This window comes from Euprymna scolopes, chromosome 42 (assembly GCF_053919585.1).
Source record: "Euprymna scolopes isolate OS-2025 chromosome 42, ASM5391958v1, whole genome shotgun sequence".
Classification (NCBI taxonomy): domain Eukaryota; kingdom Metazoa; phylum Mollusca; class Cephalopoda; order Sepiida; family Sepiolidae; genus Euprymna; species Euprymna scolopes.
In genome coordinates, this window is record NC_136523.1 from 65,822,763 (window position 1) to 65,849,714 (window position 26,952).

General features: G+C 33.1%; 1 protein-coding gene across 1 annotated transcript in view; it reads left to right on the forward strand.

Moving 5' to 3' along the window:
* Nucleotides 1-23,675, forward strand: part of LOC145267171 (signal recognition particle 19 kDa protein-like) — a 60,292-nt gene extending 36,617 nt beyond the window's left edge. Inside the window, exons 3-5 of the mRNA XM_080123224.1 lie at nt 618-689; nt 7,895-8,006; nt 22,261-23,675. Coding sequence (XP_079979350.1) covers nt 618-689; nt 7,895-8,006; nt 22,261-22,397 — 321 coding nt within the window. The 3' untranslated portion in view covers nt 22,398-23,675. The remainder of the gene's footprint in view (nt 1-617; nt 690-7,894; nt 8,007-22,260) is intronic.
* Nucleotides 23,676-26,952: the final 3,277 nt, after the last annotated feature.

Genomic DNA, 26,952 nt, shown 5'->3' on the forward strand with positions numbered 1-26,952 from the left:
CTTGACAAAGTACAAAATCGACTTTGCAATCTAGTTGATCTCTTCCATACAATATTTTTCTCACAGTAGAAATGTTGCTAGTCTTTACCTACTCTATTGTTATGGTAAGTGGTCAGTTCAAAAAACTTGTCTTTCTACCAATACTGCTTTTCTTTCTCTATGCTCCTAAATTCAAACAGAATTTCCCTAAACAAAGTTTCTTTTCAAGAACTTTTCACCTGTGGAGCACATTACCACGGGAATGTTTCCCTACACACTACAACATGGTCATTTTCAAGTCTTTTGTCAATAAATATCTCATTTTTTGACTTAATCATAGTTTTCAATTCTTTCATAGTACTGTTCCATCATCTAATTGAAAATCTCATCAACCCTTATCCTCAAGTGGCATATAGCCTTGGTAATTCGTGAACTATTAGTTTTAAAAAAAATATTTTTATCCAAAAAAAAAATTTTTATCCTTAAAAATGTAATTCTATGAGGAATAGTAAAACAATTATTTTCATGTAAAGTTCATTTCTATGAAATAGTCTTCACTTTTGTTTTCACTGTTAATTTTGTTCTTCTAAACATCTTTTGATCAAGTTTTGTTTCATTTTTCTTTTACCATTTGTTAGGCTGTTGATAATCCAACTTACAGTGAGATTCGAGATGTCTGCCTTTCTGCTGGAATGACGGTCAATGTTGAAGTAAGTATTTTGTTCCTTTTTATCATAAAACAGTATATCCTATATCACATGTGTTTAAAAAGTATTTTACATTTCTTATAAGAAATCATTTTGTTTTTTCTTATTCAAATAACTTGGTTGTCATAATTACGAACATCGTGATTATGATAACCAAGTTATTTGAATCTAACCTCTGCACTTTAGTCTCAGTACATCTGCTACATTGAAAGCATTGGAAATAGTGATTTCTGTGCGTAATGGCAGCAGCATATTCTAGAGAGAACCAATATTTTGGAGATTATGAAGTGGTCTATACCTACAATTAACCATTCCATCAGGTCTGATACTGTAGAGAATATGTTCTTTTTAAACATGAAATGCAGAGGTAGATCTGATTATAAATGTAAAGAAACTATCGCAATCAGCCATAAAATATCATCTGTCAGAGGACTTATTACATTTTGTTTTCATCTTAAGACATCTGGGCTGGTGTATTCTCATCTGGCATTATGCAATGCACCTTAAGAAATTGTTGCTTTTTTGGAGTGTCCTTTGTCTTCTTCAAAGCCCTCTTCAATGTATCCACAAATCTTTAGGCCTATTCATTTGACCTGGAGTGGTATGCTAGAGTTGTGACGTGGTCCACTTGGAAGTTCTTCATTAACTCTTTAAAGTCCCCAGGTGTAAACTGAGTACCGCTATCTGACGCTAAAGTCGACCACTCCAAACCGTGCAAATAACTCGTGAAGAATTTTTATAGTGAAGTCCGTAGTTGGACTTTTGCACCTGAAGACTTCAGGCCACTTAGAGAAGCTGTCCACTATTATGAGATCGTACTATCCATCAAGTGGTCCTGCGTAGTCCATGTGTATCCGTGACCATGGGTAGTTAGCTTTGGGCCATGGGCTAAATTGGTAGTGCATTAGCAACTAGTGCACATCCTCTGCATGCTTTCACCGTCAATATCCTCGTTCATGTTTTTCTAGTACACATATGAATGCATTAAACTTTTCATTCTGGTGGCACCTGGGTGGCCTGTGTGAAAATCTTAAGATTTTCTTTTGGAGGGTCGGTGGAACAACTACTCTCCCGATATAATACCTGGTCGCATTTTGAGGAAACCTCTGCTATTTGTTCATCAGTCTGCAGCTTTTCCTTGGTTCCTCTTATAAAATCGTTGCTTTTGGCTTCTTTCCTTATATCATTCAGAGTAATGGGAAGTTCTTTCAGTGTTGCATAGGATCGAACTATTAATCTCTCTCTGATCATGGTGATGCGATCACCGAGTCTTCAAGTAGTTCACCATTCCTTGATATTAACTGGGATAGCCTGTCTGCATGTCCTTCTTTGACAGAAGGAACTCCATATCAGCCGTAATTTAATAGGAGTGTTTCTCGTCTTTGTAGCCTGTTTGCCATATGTATAGGCACCCCTTTCTTCAAACCAAAGATGAAGATCAGTGGCTTGCGGTCCATTTGAAGTTTGAAATGTCGTCCATCCTGCTACCGCGATGATGCTTAAGGATTCTTTTTCTATCTGGAAATAATTCCTTTCTGCAGGTAGTAGAGTTCTCGACGCATGTGCTATTGGTTTCGTAGAACCATTTGGCATTTTATGCAGGATACACGTGTCGATTCCATATGCTCTCTCATCACTTGCAACAATGTCTAAATCTGGGTTGTAATGGGTCAGGAATAGTTCCAATGTGAGCACCTCTTTTAGCTTTTTGAATGCAATCTTGCAATCCATGGTTCAGTTCCAAACCCTGTCCTTCCTAAATAGTTCATTTAAAGGTGCGCATATTAGGAATGAAGTCTTACAGTGTTGCTATGTTGTGTGTTTCAGCCATATCTTTTATTGATATGGACCTTTCCGGATTGGGCTGTCTGCCATTCTTATCTATTTTATTTGGTCGAGGAAAAATTCACATTTGGTGTCTTTAAGTGTGAAGCCATACTCATCTTTTCAAACACCTGAAAAACGTGTTTCCTATGTTGCTCTATAGATTTGCTTTTCATTAGAATATCATCTAGATATTCGATGGAAAAATCGAGGTCGCTCAGCATCGTGTCAATTATCTGAAAGATAACTGGTGCAACTTTAATCCTGAAAGCTGACCTATTGAACTTGTGAGTCGTAATGCACAAAAGTTTTGAGCTTAGTTCCTCAACGGAAATCTGTAGCTACGCTTTGTTCAGATATACTTTTTGAAAGTATTTTCCCTCCATTTAGTTTCGTAAAAACTTCCTCTGGGTAATGATGATCTTTAAGTGCTGCATTCAACTCTGTCGAGACACTGATATCCTTCAATTAATATTTTTTGTTACTTTGTACCTTTCTAATGTGTGCTACACCTGCCTCTTCTATATTTTTGGAGTCTTGCTTCTCCGAGATGATTCTTTGGCATTCCTCAGCTAATTGTTAAAGGGTTATATTTGGTTCCTTTTCAATCTGTTTAGTGCCCGGCATCTGAGTTCAGCGTCCTTCAGTTGACACTAAGCCTTGAATGAAAATCAGGACCTTAAAGTTGTCGGCTGTCAATGAGGATAGTCCGAAGTCATCACACTGTCTATTTATGACGGAAGAAAATGTGGTGTAATCTTGGTCTTCTTTGCATGTCAGGTTGATGCATCTCCATCCTTTATGGAATAAGCTGATTTTTGGACAGTATAATTCCATCAACGATTTCACTGTCTTGTCGAAGGACAATTTGCTTGCCTGTTTAGGTATGATGTAGTCCATAATATTATGTTCTGCGGCTACCAATTTTGCAAACATTTTTTGATAATAGTTGAATATTTTGATACCTTCAGAATTTATTTGGAATGGCTTTATTTCATTTAAAATAAAAGGGCTCAGCAAAGAAAAAAGTTGGTAAAATTTATTTTTAACAAATTTAAGATTTATCGAGATGCGTGATATTCGACTGATGTTCTTTTTTTGGTGCTTTCTTATTTGGAGCTGTTTTTGGTCACGTGATGTAAACAAAAAACATCAATGTTTTCTTGATTATTAAAATTAATGATTGTTGTTAGATTAGAAAATATCTCCGAGTGAATTAGTTCAACTTTTTCCGGTCTCTGGGGATGCATTTTTAACTTTTGAAAAATGTTTCTTCGTTAAAATCTTTCTCTCCTTTTAAATAAACTTGATACACCAAGAATAAATAGAAATGTATAATATATTAATGAGTCAATACGATTGATCTAAGAATTGATTTATTTGAGCTTTTTCGTAAAATCTTTGAGAAATCAACATAGATAAAAAAAAAAAAAAAATGTTTTGACAGAGAATTGAAATATTGCAATATGTGTTTTAAAATATTTTGTAAAATGTTCAAAATATTAAAAATATTTTCAGTAAGCCTTAAATGGCATTCTCATAGGGAACATTTAACTTTCAGATAAAGATCTGAAAGTTTGTAGTTTGTGTAACTAAATTATTTAAAGAGTATTATTGTAAAGATAAATAAATAAAAAAATATATATAAGAGAATGAAGCAAGGAAATTGTTTAAGGGTCTTCTCTTAAAAGTTAAAGTTTCTTGCGCTCAAATAAATTTTTTAATACGTGATATAAATTTAAACAAAAAAGAATATTAAAAGAAAATATTTTAGCTATTTTAAGCTAGGTTTTGCAACATTTTTCCTTTTCATATTTTTTACAATATTTTTCCCCTGAGTAAAGGGCGACGCTGAATTGTTTTTCTTAGTTTCCCCAGTCTGACAAAATTTTCGAAGAGAAGAAAAATCCCAAAAGGACTATTTTCAATAAATTTTCCGACAAATTTCAAGAAGAAAAGAAAATAAGAACTCCTTTATAAAATTGTGTATACATCTTTCTTTGTAAAGTTTTTTTTCAAAGCCAAAAGAGAGATCTTTATGCTAAAAAAAAATGTCTGCCTTAAAAAAAAAAATGAATGAAGCAAAGAAAATACACAAATATTCAAAGCATTGATCCAGAATTGTTGTTTCTGTAAAAAACTGAAAACTGTGAGTATATTTTTGTCAATCGCTTTCGGACGTGCATGCATTGTCTCTTATATTTGTCTTTTTTTAAAAATAAATTTCTTGGTCAATTGATGCACGAGTAATATAATAATTCAAGCGATCTTTTTTTTTTAAATAAATGTTTTTCTCGGCATATGTATGCAGTGTAATGATGTATAGAAGTAGAACCTGGCCAGTGAGAGTTGAGGACCTGTGTTGCATGAAAAGAAATGATATGAGAATGATTTTAGAGAGATTTGGTATGGCCAAGGAAAGAATGGATAAGATTGGTATGGATTGGTATGACAATGAAAGAATGGATAAGTTCTTGAGTTAGATGTAGAAGAATTGAGGTCACAATAAAGCCAAGAAAAATATAGGAAGTGATGAGCATGGATTTGAGAAAAAGAGGGATAAAGACCTAGCCAGAAATAGGTTTCTTTGTAAATCAACTTAAAGACGTGTAATGTTTGCATGTAAAACTGATGTTAGATAATAACACTAGTTTACAAAGAAATTTAGGTAAGCACAAAAATACCCGTTTTTACCTAATTTGGGAGTGCTAAATTCAAATTTGAAATCCGTTTTTTCTCCTCACCTCTAGTTTTTTAGATATCCATAGTGTGCATTTTGTGCATATATGGTTCATAAAAATGTATGTGAATTCAGGGTTAATTTTAATATTGTGAGACTTCTGGCTTAGCATTACATTTTATTTATATATATATATATATATATATATATATATATATATATATATATATATATATATATATATATAAAATCTCAAGACAGATTTTGACAGTTAAGGCTGCAGGTCTCAATCCACACTCAGTGCTCTGAAAGTCATTGGAAGATTTTGTCTCACTCACAGGCGGTATTGGAGGTTGGTGTCTCTAAACTATCATGTTACACATCTTTTGGGTTGCTCAAACGCACATTTTATTACCTGGCATATGATTTAGTTGTACTTTATATTTTCAGATTCTCCAATAGCTTCAAGCACGATAAAACGTCAAGGATGCCTCAACAAGGTCAATTCTTTCTGCTATGTGTATGGGGACTTCACAACAGTTGCACAGCATCGAACCATCACTTCTCCTCTCAGAACTTTCTACTACTTTCACTATTTTGACTGTAAAATTTGTTCCTAGATCTTAGTCCTGCTAAGCTCAAAGAGGGCATCTTTGTTGGACCTCAGATCCGAGAAGTGCTGATTTTGAGGAGCTTGGAAGCATTCAAGTCGATCTGTAATGGACTCCTTGGTAACATGCGTGTACCAGATTACCAAGCCTGTATTGAAGTTGCTAAAGTCTTATGAGGATATGGAGTGCTGAATGTCACTTGAAATTTATTTTCTCCATTCCTACTTCAACCTCTTCCTGCCAAACCTTGGAGCGGTGAGTGATGAGCATGGAGAAAGATTCCATCAAGGCAAATGGAACCCCAGCATGATGGGAGACTTCTGTTGGATACTCTTGCGTGACATTCCAGAGGCAAAATACACCAGATCTTCTAAGAAAACACACATTTGACTGTCTGTAGTATTTTGAATTGTGTAATTGTGTCATCCAATCATATATTCATTCAATCAGTGTTTTTTATCTTGATTTATCTGTCATCAGCTGCTGCAACTCTTGAAATATTCACATATATTCTCTGTTTATACTAAAATCAGACTATTTGAAATTCAGGAAACTAGATGTGATAGAGCAAAACTATTTATAAATTTGAATTCAGCACAAATTAACAAAAAACTATCCCCATTCTTGCCTCAGACCAAAAATTTATTTTTGTAAACCAGTGTAATTAATGTTTTAGCCTTGGGATGAGCATGATGGTAGCATAAGTGGTATAAATGTTTGAGAAATATGAAAATTTATTTTGTATGACTCAGCCATGAAAAATCACCCATTAACAAAGAATCGTCACCTGATAAGATATGCGTCTAAACTAGTAGAAAAACCAACCAAAAGAATTCTTTACTTGGCACCAGAGAAAAAGCAATATACAACATCTGTTCTTAAAAACTTCCTCAAATCAATGATTAACTTGCATTAATTTAAAACGAGCAATGTTTATTTTCTAATCAATTTATGACGTTCCAAAAGTAATGCCCCCTATTTTTTATTCCATCTTTGTGGATCAAAGGGATTGCAAATGCATTGTTATGACTGAATTCATCATGACCTGAAAGCTTAATCTCTCTTCTGCAGATATTGTCAATGTGAGAGTCTATAAAAAAGCAACCCCTGTTATGGATGTGCGTCAGAAGCAGAGATGCATCATTGAATTCCTCTATGTAGAGCAAACTGAACAGATCATTCATGAACACCTGTTGAATATTTATGAAACCAAGGTAGTTAATGTCAGCACAGATGAGTTTGTCAATTTTAGAATGGCAACAGATGTGAGAGACAATGCGCACTTTGAATGCTCATGCACAGCTATCATCTGATTTCATAGAAAATGGTGGTGACTATATAGAAAAATGGATTTTTGAGCATAAAAGATCACTTGTTTTAATGGTACCACTTCTGTCTTCATAGCTCTTCAACATTTTAATTTTTGAGTTAAAAAATAGGAGGCCTTCCTTTTGGAACAACTGTCATAATAATACTATTAACCAAAAAGATGCTTTCTAGAAGTCTGCTCTAATTTAAATGAATTTCACTTTTATTAAAATCTAAGAAAAGTTGTCCCTTTCTTCCGTAATAAATTTAAAACAGATTTAATAGTTTGTATAATTGTAATGTTTTCCGCTTTTTAAAAAAAATTTTTTTTATTGGTCCTCAAATAAAAAGGCTTTACAGCAAAAATGAAGTTGGAAAAAATGAAGAAATTGAAAATATTGCATTTAAAATGTCCACATATTTCATTTTTTCTGTTTCCCCCTTCCCATTTTCTCATGATCAATCACATACATCTGCAATTGTTTTCAATACGTTCCTCATTAAATATGAAACCATGTTCCCACTTTAAATTTTCCAATCTTGCAATTATCAAAGTAATCAATCACATTCCAAACTCGATGCTTTGCCAAACCTCTGATCCACATCACGTTATCATTAGGCGATAATACTCATTCACTATCCTACCCTTTTCTGATCGGAGATAATTTTGTTACATAATTCCTTGAAAATAATCCTTATTCCAATAATTGCTAGCTTTCTTTAAAGACAAATTTCATATTTTCTTATAATATTCTCTAAATGTGTTTCATATTTTTATGTTCTAGAACAAGGTATATCCCAGGGAATTGGATCATCGTGATAATAAAGCAATGGGCCGTATTCGAGTACAATTAAAAAATAATGACGGCACACCCTTGATAGAAGACTTCAAAACTCGTGAGTATCATTTTCAAACTTATTCAATTTAAAATCTGTTAAAAAATGTTTATTTTTGTCAACGCTTCTGTTTTGCAAGTAATCCTCCTCCCCATTGAACATTTTAAGCAATTCTCAGCGAACATAAAACTTGATATTCTTGGCAAAAACTAATGGATATTTATGAACATTTCATGTCATGAAATTATTTTTACATAATGACTCAAATTAAAACTTACAAAAGTCAAGTATCCTGGTTCAATTATGTTCTAAAGACATTCCTTTTGAACATGCCCCTGTCTTATAAAAGAATCTACAATTGATTTTTGTAAGCTGGGCCTTTCTGCCTGTGCAATAATAAAACTTAAATGCACTTGTGATGTTAGGCTGTATAAAAGTATTAACTTTGGTCAAAATTAGACTTCCTTCTTTAATAGGATATTTTGATTATTGATTTTTGATACTCATCAGAAGCATTTCGATACAAAACCTACATAAAAATACTCCCAGACACATAAAGTACTTTCGTGTGAAATTTTAAATCAGCCATTTCTGAATCCATAGGGAACAAACTCGCACAAAGTTCGCTTTATATGAAAATAGATTATCAATCCTCATCTGAATATGTTCAGAAATCTCAACACTTATTTTTTCTTTTTCAAATTGTTTTAATAAACAATAGTTGTTGGTTAATCCACTTCATTCTTTATAGATGATGTATGTCAAAAGCTGAGTAGAAGTACTGATTGTTTTCTTGGTTTTAATTTCATTTTTGAATCATTGGGTGGATAGCATAAAGAAATGTGCCTTTCTTCAACATCTTGATATAGAAAACAAAAGGGAGTCTGCTGGTTGCCCCCAACTATGATCAATCTATTTGTTATTTTTTGACTAAAATTTATTTGCAATCTATAATACATGAAAATTATTAATTCTAAATTGTGGTAGATATCAGGAGATAAAAAACGTTAATGATTGGATTTTTATATATTTTGGAATAAACTAGAATCTTTATGGTTGACATTGGTAGTTTGGGGATGATTAATCGGAATCAAAAAAATTTGAGCCTCATTTTAGATTCCCCCACCCCACCCCCCAATTTGTTTTTCTTTTCTCAGAAAATTGGAATAAACATGCATTTATTAAATTATTCATTTATAACATAAAACTAAAAATGGCCAAAGACTGCAGTTGATGAATCTAAATCCCAGATGCAGCATTAATCTTCGAGTCTTATATTTTTATTGCTGAACTATACCAAGTTAATATTCTAGAGTTCACTTGCCTATTTATTACATTTCTGCAGCTATTTGGTAAACATCTATATGATACTTCTCAGTGTTCAGTTTAATATTAAATGACCTAAACTGTTGGACAAGTTCTATTTTATTTCTTTGGCACTGCTTTGAATTTCTCATTGCCTGATCTCATTGGCCCATGGCTATTGTAAATAGATTCAGGCCTGTTCATTGAAAAATGATCCCATGCCTAAGGTCCTAGCAAGAACAGACTGTTGATATTGACAAATTTTTAGAAAAACTTTTGTAGATTATATGGTTTATGGTTATCTGTAGTTTTTCTTTTTATAAAAGTCAATCTTTCTCAAATTTTGATAATTTACTTTTATAAATATAATAAAAAAAAATTTACTTGATTTATTTTCTTTTATTTTAAAACCATAACTTTTGTGTTAAAAGAAACTAATAAAGCTTTTTACTAATAAAACGGATGTTTTTTTTTTTTCGCATAAAAATACCATTTTTATTTGCAGACTAAACCATAAATTTCCGCAAATATATAAACATTTGTATGTCTATGGAATAGTGTCAAGATGCATACTTATAGCAAGTGAGCTGCACAAAAACTGCCTGCCCAACTGTTAGTCTAACAAATTCCTTTGATGGAATGAAACACTTGCGATAAGTATATATTTTATACTACTGCAAAGCTCCAGAGTATTGAGCAGTTATATATATATATATTACATAGACAAGCGGATTTAAAACCTGGAATAAGATCTCAAGCAAAATGGAAGAACCGAGATATAAGCTTGGTTTTCTTTTCAATAAAGCTTATTTACACCAAATAATTAATGTCATTTGAATATACCAAAATATCTTGGTTCTGCTTAATGGTGTGTTATTTATACACATCTGTTTTCTTGCTTATCCACTATTCCATGTACTAAACCTTCTATGCAGATGAAACATCAAAATAAATAATATACATATACATTTGTATGCTTCTGCTTTTTCGCCAATGTAGACATCACTTTAGAATATCATGAGGATCATTTTATTTTTAAGATTGACATAATGTTTACATCAGGTACTTGTGCATTCGAAACTAGTTTTGTGGCCTTTAAACTGTCAAATAAAAAATGAAATTTCTATTCCAATCATGTAAATTATTTAGTGAAATAAGTTTTGACATTGCTCCTAAAGTTTTTATTTATTAAAACCATGTTTTAAAAAGAAAATAAATGCAAGTTATGTCATACATGTGCAACAAAATGAAAACTGTTGAAAGAATATAGTCATCACCTTAATGAACTTGTTTTTGTTTTTTATAGTTAGCACTTTATAAAGATTGCTACTTTATTTTTCCGACATAGCTTTTACACAGGTTTCACATGCTTTTCATGTGTACATCCACAAGATTTGTTATTTTTCACTAAAACATGGTTTAAATAAAAATGTATGCTTTGAGGATAATGCCAAAACTCCTTTTACTCCAAATAATGAGTGACTGGAATAGGAATTAACATGAAACATAATGATCTTTTTAAAATAGATAAAACCACTTTTTTAATTTTTATTTAAGTAGTATTTGGTGAAATCTTTTTTTGAAAGTTCTAGTCATACCTTCAATCAATCAGTCAATAGTAATGGCAGAACTTATATGGTTTGTGTAGAAGACTAGTTCGTTGTTAATAAGCATAAACTATAAATAGTTCAAAATGTCCTTTGATACACCAGGGATGCATGAGGAAACTTTTCGGTTTGAAACTAAAACATTTATTTTAGTTTTGTCCATCTTGAACAAGGCATATTGTCCTGAAGTGTTAAAAATTAATCCAGTTAAAAGAAAAAATAATTCTCTATAATAATATAAAACTCAAAGATTTATTTGAAAAATAATTAAGAATTAGGATGGCACACTTTTGTGATATCTTGATAATGAAATGAATATTAAAGTTTGAAATTTAAATATTTACCTTTTTAAATGTATTTTTTTCAAAGAAAAAAAAGCACATATCATTTTGGCTTTCTTGAATTTCAAATTTTCATGAAATTAAAAAAAATATAAATATCTCTTTACTTTTTTAATTGCACATGTTCCAATGGAAACTAATTCCTTGTCTTTAAAAAGAGAAAATAGTCACTTTTTAATCATTTTCGTAATTCCCTCTGCAATTTGATACAATGCAATAACTTCTGGTCATGTTTTGAGACTATATTCTGTGCATCAGCAGCTTATGTGACTTTAAGGTCTTAAGTAAGTTGCTTATTTACATAAGCTATGGTTGGCCCCAATTAAATATATGAAAATCTCACTATTAAAATCTTGGATACATTTAGAAGTTTGTTAAATTAAAAAAGAAATAAAAAAATACATAGGGATCTCCATTTAAAAAAAAAAAAATGAGATTCTACATTTTTAGGTTATTGTATGAACACACTGGAAAAAAAAATTGTTTTTAGAATTTAGAATGGGATTTAATTGCACATATAAATTTTATATAAAATATTCCCTGTTTTGGGCTATTCTAACTTTTAGAACAGTTAACTAAATTTTTTACCACTAACCCTAAGTTGAAACGGTAAAATCATATAATCATAATTAATTGCTTTATTTTTCTTATTACCACTTAAACTCATGGTTAGTAGTAGGCTGAATGTGTATCTTTGATAGCATATTTTCAAGAACATTAAGATGGGCAAGATTTAAAAAAGAATCAAAATTGGTTACATGTCCTTTAAATATTGTTGGCTCTAAAAGAGGTGATCATTTTATGTTAGCTTTATATGGAAAGCTGAAATTTGTTTTATTTTTTTATCACTAAGTTTTCTGATCTGTTTACATGTATTTGCTTAAAAATTGAAAACTGCATTTTTCTTTTTTGGGTGAGTTAGCATAGTATGCAGAACTGTAATTTTCTTTTCTTTCACAATAAAAAGTTAAAATTAAAATTGTAAATTGATGAAAAGGAAAACAAGCACCAATATTTTCATAGGAATGCTGTATTTTATAAATACAGCATTTCAGCCTGGCGTTGCCCGGGTGTTTGGAGGTGTATGTTGAGCACAAAAAAAAAAAAAAAAAGTGGTAGTAGGAAGGCAGGCTTGAACCCATACCGCGAAGGAGGAAAAGTATGGGGGGAAAAAAACTGACGTCTTTGCTGTTATGACCACTGCCAAACCGGAAGTGACTTATGTTTAAATTAAGGCTCGACAATCAAAAGGAGAGGATGACTTTCAAAAATATTGGCGAAAAAAAGCGATCCCCACCCCCTGTAGAAAAGAGCACGGTTGAAGGTGAAGATATTAATGTTTTTAGCCAATTTTTCGGTATTTGTCGTCTGAAAGGTCGAACTTCAAAACGCTACTGATCTTAGTAAAATCTGTCGCCTCTGTCGAAGGTTTTAGGCAGACATGCAAGCATACATATATTAGTCCTCGCACAAAAGAGGACACAAAATGTTTTAAATAATAATAGAATAACAATAACAAAGACTGGCGAGGACTACTATTGACCGTAACCAGTTATACACTCCTTTTGAAATTTTCATCTCTATTTTTCTCGTTATGTACTGAATATTTGTTAATGAAACCTATATGAAATATGTTCCTTATTAAATTTTAAAGATTTTCTATTCTGAAAGAAGTGTAAAAAAATTTAATCTAAAAAAGTTATTTTAAAGTTTTTGTTAAAAACATTCAGATCTTCTCATTATTCAGACCTGTATTACAAAGAGGGGTTTGAAAAAGTAAGTTGTTGTGTGAGGAGAAATACAAACTGAAATAGAGAGGAGTTTTAAAATATAATCTTAAAAAGATAAGATACAAGTTAGAAAAGCATTTCATTCAAAGCATAAAAATTGTTAAACAAAATGTTTTGCTATAGGCTTTAAAAATAAAGGTACAAGATTCAATTTGAAATTTATTTATCTTTAAAGTGCAGTTTTATGTAATGTACATTTTGGTGCACTTTAAAAACATTATCTTTCATCTAGCAATTAATGATATAGATATAACATTTTCAATTATTTTTTTTAAAAAGTGCAACAGAATGTGCATTACATAAAATAAAACCAAGGTAATTTTTTGATTCAATTTAAATTAAATTTTTATATCTTACTTTGTAAAATTTATAAAAGTGCATTTTGAAGATCAATAAATTTCAAATTGAATCTTGTACCTTTATTTTTAAAGCCTATAGTAAAAACATTATGTTTAACAATTTTCATGCCTTTGGTGAAATATTTTTCTAACTTGTGTGTGTGTATATATATATATATGAACAAATGATTAATAAAACATGTTAAAAGACATCTTGAAAAAGAGTTAAAAACATATTTAATTTTAAAAAAGGAAGCACAAGATAAGTGGATAGTCCTTAATCCGTGGAGTTTCGAAGAAATACTCTCCTTCTCATCAGAGGGCAGGAATTAGCAAAATGCAGGATCGGATTTTGCATATAAAAGTATTTAATGAAACTACAAGTAAGTCAAAGATCTTACTTGGTTAAAAAAAGGGTGAGGTAAGGGGAACAGGAGGCAAAAGAAAAACAATAAAAAGATTTCACATGAATGGATAGTCTGGTGAAGGGTAAAAATCCAAAAATGATAAAATCCAAAACGGTCGAATTTAAAATTTCAATCCAATGGGTAAATTCCAAATGGTCCAAAATCATCCAAAAGGCAGAGTTCCTTGGGAAAAAGCGCAAATGGAATGAATTCCAAATCATTAAAAGAAAAGCACTAGAGATAATATTTAAAAACACGTCTGTCAAGGCTGGATGAATAAAAAAATTAAGGCTTAAAAAAGACCCGAAAAACGGTGACAGTTTAAATTTGAAAAGCAAGGTCAAACTGACCCAGACAAAAAGCGCGAAAGTTAGCGTTAATAATTAGGTCAGCTTAGATATGCACGTGAAAGTCCCAGAATTAAATTAAGAAAACTGATCAGAAGAACAAATAAATGGCCAAGTTTAAGAAATGGGGCGTCTGTTAAAAATAGAAAATTATATATATACAGTCACATACATATACACATATACAGACACACAAATGCACACATACATGTATATACATACACACACGCATATAAATATATATACATATATGAATTCATATACAATAACACACACATATATATACAAACACACATATGCATGCATAAACATATACACATATACAAGTTAAACAAAAACATACATACTTACATACAAAATAAGGGGAGGGAGAGGCCGGTATCTACAAACTCCGGAATAAGGCAAATAAATGTGTATGTAAATGCATATAGTGAAATATAAGTAAACAAATACATAGAATAAAAATGAGTAGGTTGATGTATATATTTAATTAATAGGTATACTTATACCATAAAGTGGAGAGAGCAGATGGAAAACCGGCCAAAGAAATAAAGAAAAACAAATAAAATTAAAAATATAAAAAGCTTAAAAGGTAAGATTATATAAAAAAAATATATATATATATATATATATATATATATATAATCACTATGAACACCTAAGCATACCGAAGCAAAAACTAACATCATTCAATTAGCTTTAATAATATTTTAACCTATTAAAGTACCAACCAGAATAAAATCAAAACACAAATCAATTGATTTAATTAAACTATTACATATATATATATATAGCAGATCCATAACCCTTCTAAGGAAATAAAAAAAGAAAAAAGTGCCCTGATGACGATATTTGGGTTTCTCCCATATACATTCACGTATATATATATATATATATATATATATATGTTCATCTACGAATGTATGGGTTTATAGTATCTATTACTCGTTTTTGTGTTACTCTTTCATGTATGTATGTATGCGTGCATAAAAAAACAAAATAAAGAGACAATATTACCACCATTCAATAATCTTTAACATCAAAGTATAGAAATATATAGATTTAACATTCAACTTGTTAATAGAGAAAATTCAAAGCTAAACTTCAAAACAAACATAAGAATAAAAAAAAAATCTTAAAAATAAATAAAAAAAACAAAATAAAAAACTCAACTAAAAGACATCAAATCTCTATCAACTGACCAGTTGACCCAATTTAGTTACCTGGTGCTACCAGATCAGGCTGCCCTGTGGCTTCCTGAGATGAAATGCACCTACATTGACGTTTTTTGTTTTCTGATCTTTTTTGTAAAACTTGATTATGTTCTGCAAAACCAAAAACAAAAACAACAGCCTATATCCCTTCCCTTTTTATTTTATTTTTCCTACCTTACTCCCAGTCCTGGATATGACCTTAAACTACACCGATGGTGAGGTCCGGCTTACGGGCTTGGGGAGTGTGGAGCCACCTCTTAATTGCCATTGCTCCCAGGTCCACCCTGACCCGGAGTGGTAGTACCTGTTAGGGTCCCAACTATGGGTTAAATAGAAACAGATTTTAAAAAGGAAAAGAAACAACAAAGAAGAAAGAAAAAGAAAACAAATATATTCTATTAAATTATTTATTATTTATTTTTTTTTTTTGCCCTGTCGGTAGGGCATGAGAACAAACCGACTGCCCCCCTGCAGAGGGTAAAAATCCCTCAATGGGGCAACCAGTTAGCCGTGGGTTGCTACCCGTAATGTCTTGGGACGTGATCCTGGTGATTGAGCGAACCTAAACCAGTATACATAGAAGTTTAGGCACTGAACACATTACTTTGGCTCTTACTTCGATTAGACGGGCGGTCGGAGAGGCCCGATCTGACCAATCGGCCAGTCACGCCAAGCCCCACCATATATTGCCCATTCCAAAAACTCACTACTAACACAACACATCCCCCCCTCTCCCACAAATAACCCTACTCCCTAATATATGATGGAAAGCGGTGGCTGAGGGTCAATCGATTAGGTGTGAATATTGATGACGAGGCTGTAAACCCCTCAGGATTGCTACAGATCCCATAGCAATATCAAGAGAGAACAGATAATCATTATGATACCACCAAAGTCGGTTATATCATCATTGTATCCCTGTGGAGGCTGGGCGAATGGGTTTTCCCCCAGGCTCTTCCCAAATATGACTCCGAGGTGGGTGGGGAACAAAGATTACGAAAAAAGAAAACAAAATATATCACTTATTCCTCTCAAAAACCACCCAACCACCCAAAGAGAACCCACTCTGATGTCTCTGACATCAGTAGCTCTGAGGAAGAGACAATAAAACCAAGGAAGTCAACATTCGTAGTAATAGAATCAATGGAGGAAACTCCTTTGAGCAAACTATCACCTTTTAAAATTGAAAAAAATCTTAAAACTTTAAAACCAAAGTCTATTAAAAAACAATTTAACGGCAGCCTACTAATAGAAACCCATAACGAAGAACAAACTAAAGAAATATTGAAACTAAAATTATTTGAAAACATCAAAGTCAAATGCTACAGACATCCAACCCTAAATACCTGCAAAGGAGTAGTGAAAAGCCACGAACTTGCACTTTGTCCCTTGGAGGAAATCAAGACAAACTTACAGAAACAGAATGTGTTAGATGTTCGTAGAGTTCAAATAAAAAAAAAACAGTGAGAAAATCGATACCAATACATATATACTAACTTTTGATTTCCTCACCATACCCAAAGAAGTGAAAATTGGATATATGAAAATAAATGTAGAAATTTATATTCCAAACCCCCTCCAATGCTTCAAGTGCCAGAAGTTTGGACACCATCAAGATCAGTGCACACGATTACCAGTGTGTGGAAGATGTGGAGAAAGCGGCCCACACATTGACTGCAGAAAAGATTTCAAGTGTGCCAACTGCCTTGGAAACCATGGCGCTGGCTCTAGATATTGCGAAATATGGAAAAGAGAAAAAGAAGTGACCAAACTAAAACATATAAAGAATATATCCTACCCAGAGGCCAGGAAAATCATTGAAACTAAAACATATGCAGATGCAACTAAAAAAACTACTCCAATCAACAATCAAAATGGTCATATACATGTAACGGATACAACTGACAGGAAAATTGATGTCCTAAGCAAACTAATACAGGAAATGAAAGAACTATTAGAAGAAATGAGGAAAATGAATAGTGCAATGTCTGCAACCAATCCAAGGATAATATTAAGTAAAGACACTCCTGAACCACAAAAAGAAACAAAACCACAAACCATTTCTACAAAAACAACCAAACAACCATCAAACACATCACAAGCCAGAAAAGAATCAAAAATCCCCCTAGACAAAAAAAACAAACAAACAAAAACAGGAAAAGAAAGATCCCAATCTATATCTCGAACAGGGACTCCGACAGAAAATAGATTTGAGGGATTGGAGACGATGGAAGTTGAACACAATTCCAAATGATGAACAAAATATTACAATGGAATATCAGAGGGATAAAAGCAAACCAAAATGAACTCACATTATTAACAAATATGAGCCCAGCACTTGTCTGTCTACAGGAGACCTTTCTGAAAGAAAATAATACCATCAACATAAAACACTACACATCTTACAACTACATAAATAAAGATACGGACAGAGCTTCTGGAGGCACATCAATACTCGTGAAGAATGAAGTCCCTCAAAGACAAATAAATATAAACACAAACTTGCAAGCAATTGCAGTTGCAGTGACTCTACATAGAACTATAACACTTTGCTCAATCTACATCCCTCCAAAAGATACAATCAACGAAACTGAGATAACTCAATAAAACAACTCCCTAAACCCTTTTTTCTACTAGATCTCAACAGTCACAATGTAATATGGGGAAGTAAAGAAACAAATAAAAAAGGAAAAGAAATAGAAAACATAATAAATAAAAATAATCTATGCCTCCTTAATAATCAAAACTACACCTATATGTACCCAGCAACAGGTACTTTCACCGCCATTGACCTTATGTGATCCTTCCATATATATGAACTATGATTGGAAAGTACACAATGACACCTGTGGGAGTGATCATTTCCCAATCATCCTGGAAAGTCTAAGTACTAGTACTGAACAAAAAACACCCAAATGGAACCTACATAAAGCGGAATGGGAAGACTTCCAGGAACAGTGCAAAAACCAATTAATTATCGAAAAGAAAGATGAAGATGACCATTTGAATTACTTCATTAAAACACTCACAAACATAGCAAATAATAACATACCGAAAACAACCAAAACCAACAATCACAACAAACCTTGGTTCACAAAAGAATGCAGAAAAGCCATCAGAGCTCGACGAGCTGCCTTGAGAAAATTCGAAAAGTACCCAACAAGCGAAAATCTGGATTTCTTCAAAAACAGAGCAAAAGCCAGATGAATCATAAAGGAATCCAAAAGAACAACATGGAAAAATTATATATCCAAAATTAATGTGAATACCAAGGCAAAAACAGTTTGGAACATGATGAGGAAAATAGAAGGAAAGTGTAGTAGTACACCAATATCCCACATCTCTAAAGGCAACAAAATATACACCGATCAGAAAGACATTTCCAATAACCTGGCAGAAAATTTATCAAAAATTTCATCATGTGACAGACAAACAGAGAAATTCAAAAAGATTAGAGAAAAGGAAGAGAAGAAGAAAATTCTATTTAAATCACAAAATACTGAAAAATATAACCAACCTCTTACCTTGCCTGAATTAAAAGAATCGCTAACCAAATCCCATGACACAGCTACAGGGCCCGATGAAATTCCATATGAAATCCTCAAAAAACTTCCAGAAACCTCAATATTATATGGTCCAGTGGAAACATACCTGAGACCTGGAAAGAAGCCACAATAATACCAATCCCCAAATCTGAAAACTCAAACATCCAATCCCAATCAAGTAACGTCTCAGATCCATTGAATTTCAGGCCAATAGCTCTAACAAGCTGCATTTGTAAGACCATGGAAAGGATTATAAACAAAAGACTAATCTGGTTCCTGGAAACAGAGAATCTTATTACAGAATTTCAAACAGGATTCAGGAAAAACCGAAGTTCAATAGACCACATAGTCAGACTTGAAACCTTCATCAGAGAAGCCTTTGTAAGGAAGGAACATTTAACAGCAGTGTTTTTTGACATGGAAAAAGCCTATGATACTGTGTGGAAGTACGGTGTTACAAGGGATCTGAAGGCGCTTGGACTAAAAGGCAGAATGCTAATTTTTATTGAAGATTTAAAAAAAAAATAGATGGTTCAGAATAAAGGTTGGCACAGCTCTCTCGGACTTGAAGGAACAATAGAATGGAGTACCTCAAGGGAGTATACTGTCAGTGACCCTGTTCAGTATCCGAATTAACAACATTGTAAAAAACCTTAACCCTGGGGTAGATTGCTCCCTATATGTGGATGACTTCCTAATATGCTGTAGATCTAGATATATATCTATAATAGAAAGGAAGCTTCAATTGTGCTTAAACAAAGTAATGAGATGGACGGAAGAGAATGGATTTAGATTCTCCAAAAGAAAAACGAAATGCATGCATTTCTGCAAACTAAAGAACATGCATAATGATCCTGTCCTAACCATGGAAGGAACGCCCATACCCGTTACTGACAGTACAAATTCTTAGGGATTTTATTTGACAAAAAGTTAACATTCATCCCACACATAAACTATCTGAAAAAAAATGTAACAAAGCTGTAAATTTTTTGAAAGTGGTAGCACATACCGATTGGGGTGCAGACAGGGAAGCACTCCTTAAACTTTACAGAGCACTAGTCCGCTCAAAGCTAGACTACGGTTGTTTCATATATGGATCAACCCGAACATCATATATAAAAAGCCTAGACCCTATTCACCATACTGGCCTAAGATTGGCCCTAGGAGCATACAGAACCTCCCCCGTGAACAGTCTATACACGGAAGAACATGAACCCCCAACTAGATCTAAGACGAGAAAAGTTAGCTCTTCAATATTTACTCAAACTAAAGTCTTGCCCAAACAACCCTGCATACCAATGTACCTTCTATCCTAAATATGAAGAACTCTTCAACATGAGAGGAAAAACTATCAAAACTTTCGGGCTCCGAATGAAGGAAAGCATTGAAGAATCGAAAATTCCAATCTCCAGCATTCACAACTTCATACTACCTAAAACACTCCCATGGACCATGAAACAAGTAGAAATAAAACTGAACCTAAACAAAAAGTCCAAATCTACCACAAACCCTATTGAATACCACGACGAACTTCAACATTTAAAATTACAATATTCAGACTACACCTTTATCTACACAGACGGGTCTAAAAGCAACAATCACACTGGATGTGCAGCAACGTACCATAAAACCATAATGAAGAGAAATCTTCAAAATGAAGCATCTATATTCACTGCAGAGACTATAGCTATCGATCTAGCACTCAACATAATTTCAGAGGAAACCACCAAAAACTTGATCATTCTCACTGATTCTCTATCAGTCCTATTATCTATACAAAATCAAAAACAAGAAAATCCACTAACAACAAAATTGATAGAAAAAATCAATATCCTTTCAACTACTAAAAACATTATTCTTGTCTGGATCCCCAGCCATGTGGGGATCAAAGGCAATGACAGGGCAGATACAGCTGCAAAAAGATCTTCTCACCTTCCAACTGACAATTTTAAGATTCCACATACTGATCTTAGACCCCAGATAAAAGCATACATACAGGAAAAATGGCAACTGCGGTGGAGTCAGCAAGAGGGCAACAAATTATACTCAATCAAACCTGAACTTAAGGAACGATGTCCGGACATCAAGAGATCACGCCGAGAAGATGTGATACTGACTCGGCTGCGCATAGGACACACCAACTTTACTCATTCTTATATACTAAATGGAGAATCAGCGCCAGAGTGCATCCCATGCCAGGAGACACTCACAGTAAAACATATCCTAGTTGGGTGTGATGACCTCGCCCCAACTAGAAAATTATATTATACAGAAAGCAATATGGAGGACCTTTTTGAAAAGGTCAACTCAACAAATATTCTAGCATACCTAAGGAAAGTAAATTTATGTAAGAAAATTTAACGAAATTTAAAGTCACCCAAATATACACATCCATGTATAAATACATTTCATTTCTTAGTTCAATTTTATAAAAAAAGGGAGGAAAGGCTGAAAAAGCCCCCCCCCCCAATAAAAAAAGTATAAAAAAAAAAAAGACTCCGGCATTAAATGACCATATAGGTTGATATGCCGTAAAACCAATCAATCAATCAATCAATTTAGTTACATCTTACCAATAGCTGAAACACCCCTAAATAACCTGAAATTTGATCCTCACTATCAGGTTTCATCAGTAGCTATAACAACTGTAAGTCCAGCCTCTATTCCCCCCCCCCCTACTGTCTTCACACCCCACTTCTGTATTACTATATTACCTCCATCCCCCTCCTTACTAATTCCTTAACCTTGAACTACCCCTTCTTTCAACAGAAACCGAATCTTCAGAATTAACATATTCTCATAAGAACTCAAATTTCATCCATCGCTATTCATGGCGAATTCTCTCTCTTCAAAATTTCATTTTTCAGTTTTTGTGCCTTAATTTTTCTTGCCTGATGATATTTAATATGATTGAAACGGTCTGCACATTGTAGCAAGATATGACTGTATAAAATTAAAATATATATATACATGCATCATGGAACGAAGGGGCTTATTTTTTTACCTTTTTTCTTTTCTCTATTTGGAATATTTGTTCACAACATCTTTGACAGCAATCTTGTATACCTACAGCAGTAAATATAACCTGAACATGCCTCGGCCTATCCATTTACATGTTCTGGCCTTTGCCAAGAGTCCTTAGTCACAAGCACCAAATATAACGTGAACAGAGAACCACAATTATAACCTGGTCAGTGGTGACACCCATCTAGTTATAAATTTGATTAAAATAACCATCTATCGTCGAAGAAAAAAAAACTTAATTTGCAACAATACTGACAGTTAAAAGATTAGTGGGTAGTTTAAAGCCTTTTAGCAGTTGTCTATTGCGACAAATATTGAAAGTATGATTAGTAAATCTTTGTTTTTTAGATGTATCAGGAATTGTTGACTGAAAATTTTATTTTTCTTGTTTTTTAGGTGACGATGTTTTATTGTTTGTGGCCCGTACAATTCCTAAATTGAAAACTCGACAACAATCTCAGTCAAGCTCTCAGTCATCAAACCAACAGCAAAGTGGCAAAGGGAGTAACAAGAAGGGCAAGAAGAGGCGATGAAAATTGTTGCATCTTTCAAATCCTCTTTTTTTTTTTTTTCTTTTTTTTGTTTGTGCGGGAGTAACTTGGTGCACAGTGATGTGCACAGAAAATAAATTCTCCTCTGCAGCCGATCATCTCAAAATGAAATTAAAAACAAAACAATCAGGACTTCCACCCCAGCATAAAACCTGCTTCTTGACATCAAATATGGATTTCCCTTTATGTTCATTGTGATCATTACAATTCAACCACAATCTAACAATTAACACTTGGAAAAAGAAATAAAACTAATTTTCCTCTTTATGTTAAATGATATCTTCTTACTAGCACAAAGAGTCTGCATTGTCCAGGATTGAATGAAGAACCCTATGTCTTTTTGCACTCAGCCCATAACCTAATATTCTCTTTTTAGTATTTCATATATTTTATGATATTCAATTAAAAAAAGTTTCCCTCCATTTTTTAACTTAAAAATGATAAAAATTAGATGTTAAAGTGTTTTAAGCAGAAATGCAAAGGGATTCTCACTGATTCTCCCAAAAATACCAGGTATGTTTTAGGGGACATAAATTAAAGACTAAATTTAATGAAATTTATTTGTCATTTTACTCTTACTAAATAGTACTGGGTACATGATTTGGTCCCTACTCCAAAAATCAAATATATTATGGAATAGATGGAAAAGGATATTGTTCCTCATTCAATACATGCCAACACTGGGTCTTCCTGCTAGTCTAGTGATGAAATTCTGGTTAAGTTTCATAAAAATAAACAAATAAAATACATTAAATCTAATAAAAAAATCTTTCCATATCTTGGGATTAATGACTTGGGAGAGAGATTGAAATTGTTGCTTCATCAATTCTTTCTTTTTTACCTGGATTTGTATTTTAAATTGGCCATAAAACCTTTTGAATTCTTTTCAAACTTATGAAATAATTACATAAATAAAATCTACACAAATCTACACCGACTTTCTGGAAAGTAAGTTTAGATATACATGTTTACACATTTTGGTGTGATGTAAGCGATTTGTATAGATATTAATTTTTTATACACTTTCTCCTCTGACATAATTTTAATGTGGAAATTTTTCAGGTTTTCATTCTGATAAAATATTTTGAATATTTTTTTATGATTTAAAAATGAGTAATCGACAGAAAACTAAATTTAGGGAGAGTGGTTAATGCACTCAAACTTGTTAACCTCTCTCATAAGGAAGATAAATTTGAAACATTTTTATTTCAAGTATGTCCTAGGTAGGTCGTTTTTTTTGTTTTTTTTTAATACCAAAAAGACTAATGTACCAAAAGTTGTTTATATCTATATAATTATAAAACTCAGATCAGCTTGCTGGAGCATTTAAACTGTCCATCTAGTTTGAAAAATTCTGTATGTGCGTAATTATACGTGAAATCATAGCCATGAAGGCTTTTTTTTTTTTTTTTTTTTTTTTTTTTAATCGACAATTTTTTCATGTTTAAAAAATGCAAATAAAAGCAAAACTAAATCTCTTTTGCTTTTTTTTTTTTTTTTTTTTACATCAACATTGTACAAATTTTATTTGTATTTTTCATTGCAAGTTGGAATTGTTATCAAACAGTTAATAGTTAAAAAAAAAAAAAAAAAAAAAGGTTTATAACATTAGGTAAAAGTGCTCCAGAGGACTTGCCTTTTCAAAACTTGATTTTTAGATGGTATTCCACTTTTACCTAATGTTATAAACTTTTATTTACATGTGAGTTGTGGATCGGAGCGTTGTCCTGCAGGAGGAGGGTACCTTTGCTGATCTTACCCCACCTCTTGATTTTGGTAGCTTCCCTTAATTTCCTCAAAAGTGAAGCATAATAGGCTCCTGTAATTGTGGTACCCTTTGCCAGGAAATCTGTCATCACTACACCGTCCTGGTCTCAGAAGACTGTGAGCATGACCTTGCCAGTGGAGAGCTGCACTCTTGCCTTCTTTGGAGGTGGTGAGTCCAAGTGCTTCCACTGCATTGACTGGGCTTTGGTCCCTGGATCATAGTGATGAACCCAGGTTTCATCATGTGTAATCAGTCTTTTGAAAAACTTTGACTCATCTTCTTGACACATCTTCAAATTCATCCTCGAGCACTCGACGCGTTCTCGCTTCTGGAATGGTGTGAGCAACCTGGGAGTCCAGCTGGCAGACACCTGATGCAAATAGTCATGGTTGATAGTTTCCATAGACCCTGTACTAATCTTGACATCTTGGGCTATTTGGCGAATAGTAATGCACCGATCTTCTAAAATGGCAGCCTCAACTTGACAGACAGATGCCTCATCAATGGCAGAAGGGGGACGACCAGGTCTGGGAGCTGTTTCCATAGACTTCCGGCCATGTTTGAATTCACGGTGCCAGCATTTTACAAGGTCATATGATGGGGCATTATCACCATAAGTTTCTTTCATTTCATCAAAAGTCTTGTGTGGTGTGCGTCCTTTCAAATACAAAAACCGGATCACTGCTCGACATTCAACAGGCTCCATTTCACACCTGACTCAGTTCAAGCACCTGTAAAACAGAAATCACAATTAGTTCAGAGCTGTAATTTGCCACATAATCTGTAGATATAAATCATTGCACATGCAAAATTTTAGCTAGATCAGACAACTAGGTCAGTGGCATTACTTATTGCACGCCTCTTATATGAACTATATATAATTGTCTCAATTGTTGCCACAAAACTTTTGCTAGTATGTGCTTCAAAGTCATACACTGATTGAGAACCCTTTATTACGAACTTAACTGCTCATGCCACACCTTGAGAATGAGGAAATTTTTACCAATAAATTTTGCAATTGTCAGAAATGTCTACTGCACGTGGTGGCTCACAAACCCCATTTGCTGATAAATTTGGCAAGTTAAGCTTTTCACCAATAAATTTTGTAATTGTCAGAAATGTCTACTGCAAGTGGTGGCTCACAAACTCCATTTGCTGATAAATTTGGCAAGTTAAGCTTTTCACCAATAAATTTTGTAATTGTCAGAAATGTCTACTGCAAGTGGTGGCTCACAAACTCCATTTGCTGATAAATTTGGCAAGTGTAGAGCTTTTAAGTTGATCATTAGGATTTTTAAAATCTTTTCTTGGTTGCCTTTCCTTTCTGAATGAACATAAAATAATTAAATTAATAAGTTAAATTTTTTGGTACAATTTGTACTGCTGTAGTATATTTGGTGAAATTTGAATCTTAAAATGTTTCAATAAATTGACACAATTCAACTAGTTTTGTATGAATAAATATTAACTTGCCTGGATTCTTTTTATTGTACTTTCGGTACATTATTCTTTTTGATATTGAAAAAAAAAAAAAAAAATGAAAAATCGACTTAACCTAATATATATATATATATATATATATATATAAATAAAAAGTTTGAATTCAAAACATGATAAATGTCATTTTCAAATTTTTTGAATTTACACTACCAAGCCGTTGACATTTCACCACAATTTTTTTTTTTTTTTCACATTTTGATATTTTACCTTTTTATTTTGCTTTTAGTTTGTTGCAAAAGTTATGCCATACTAAATTTAGACATAATGAAAACAACCAAATCAGAAGTATCTGTTTATTAAAAGTAAAACTTTTAAAAGCTTTTCAATAAATAAACTATTTACAATAAATTAAATGTTTAAAGTGTTTTCTGAAATGCAGGAAAAATGCTTCATGCATTTTCTAAAATGCAAATTTTATCGATTAAATTCAATTAAAGAAAATATATGGTAATGTTAAAAGAATTAAAGATTTATGATATGGTAGTGGAATTTTGAAAAATATATAATGAATAATAAATTTGTCAGTGATAATGAGTATTTTGTAATCTTTTTTATTACATTTTTACCCCAAACAAGGCACATTGCCACTTTGGTGTATCAGGGGCAACAACTACTGGGGTACTATGTTGGGATTTGGGCAGCAAGATGTCTGTTCACGTTACATTTGAACTTCAGCATGTCAGTACAATTGGGGAAGCAGGGACCTGTAATGGAATTCCAGAGTCTAGCGGTTCTGGGGAAGAAACTACTGGAGTAGAAAGAGCTTTTACCTGCCTGTCAAGGGTGTCTACGTCGTGGGGGCACAAGTGTTTGCAGTTCGCCAGAGCATTCACCCTTAAAATATTTGTAGAACAGGCAGAGGGATGCAACATTTCGTTGATGGGACAGAGGCTAAAGCTTAGATGCCAGTTCAGGGCCTATCAGATTGGCGACTCTCTTTTGAACCTTGTCTAGGAGCGAGAGACTAGTAACAGATGTACCAGCCCAAATGTGACAGCAATACTCCATACATAGGCGAATGGTGGCCTTATAGAGGTACAGGATACTTTCGGGTGTTAGTAGTTTTCTAGCATGGTAGAGAGAGCCTACCTTTTTCGGAGCGGCCCTGGCAATGCTTTCAATGTAATTGCTCCAACTCATGTTTCCTGTGAACGTTAGGCCAAGCAGTTTGAAAGATGTACTCTCAGATAAAGAGTCACTGCCCAAACCAGTTTAGTCTTGGCAGCATTGAATGTGACCATCCATTTTTGTCCCCATTCCACTACAGAT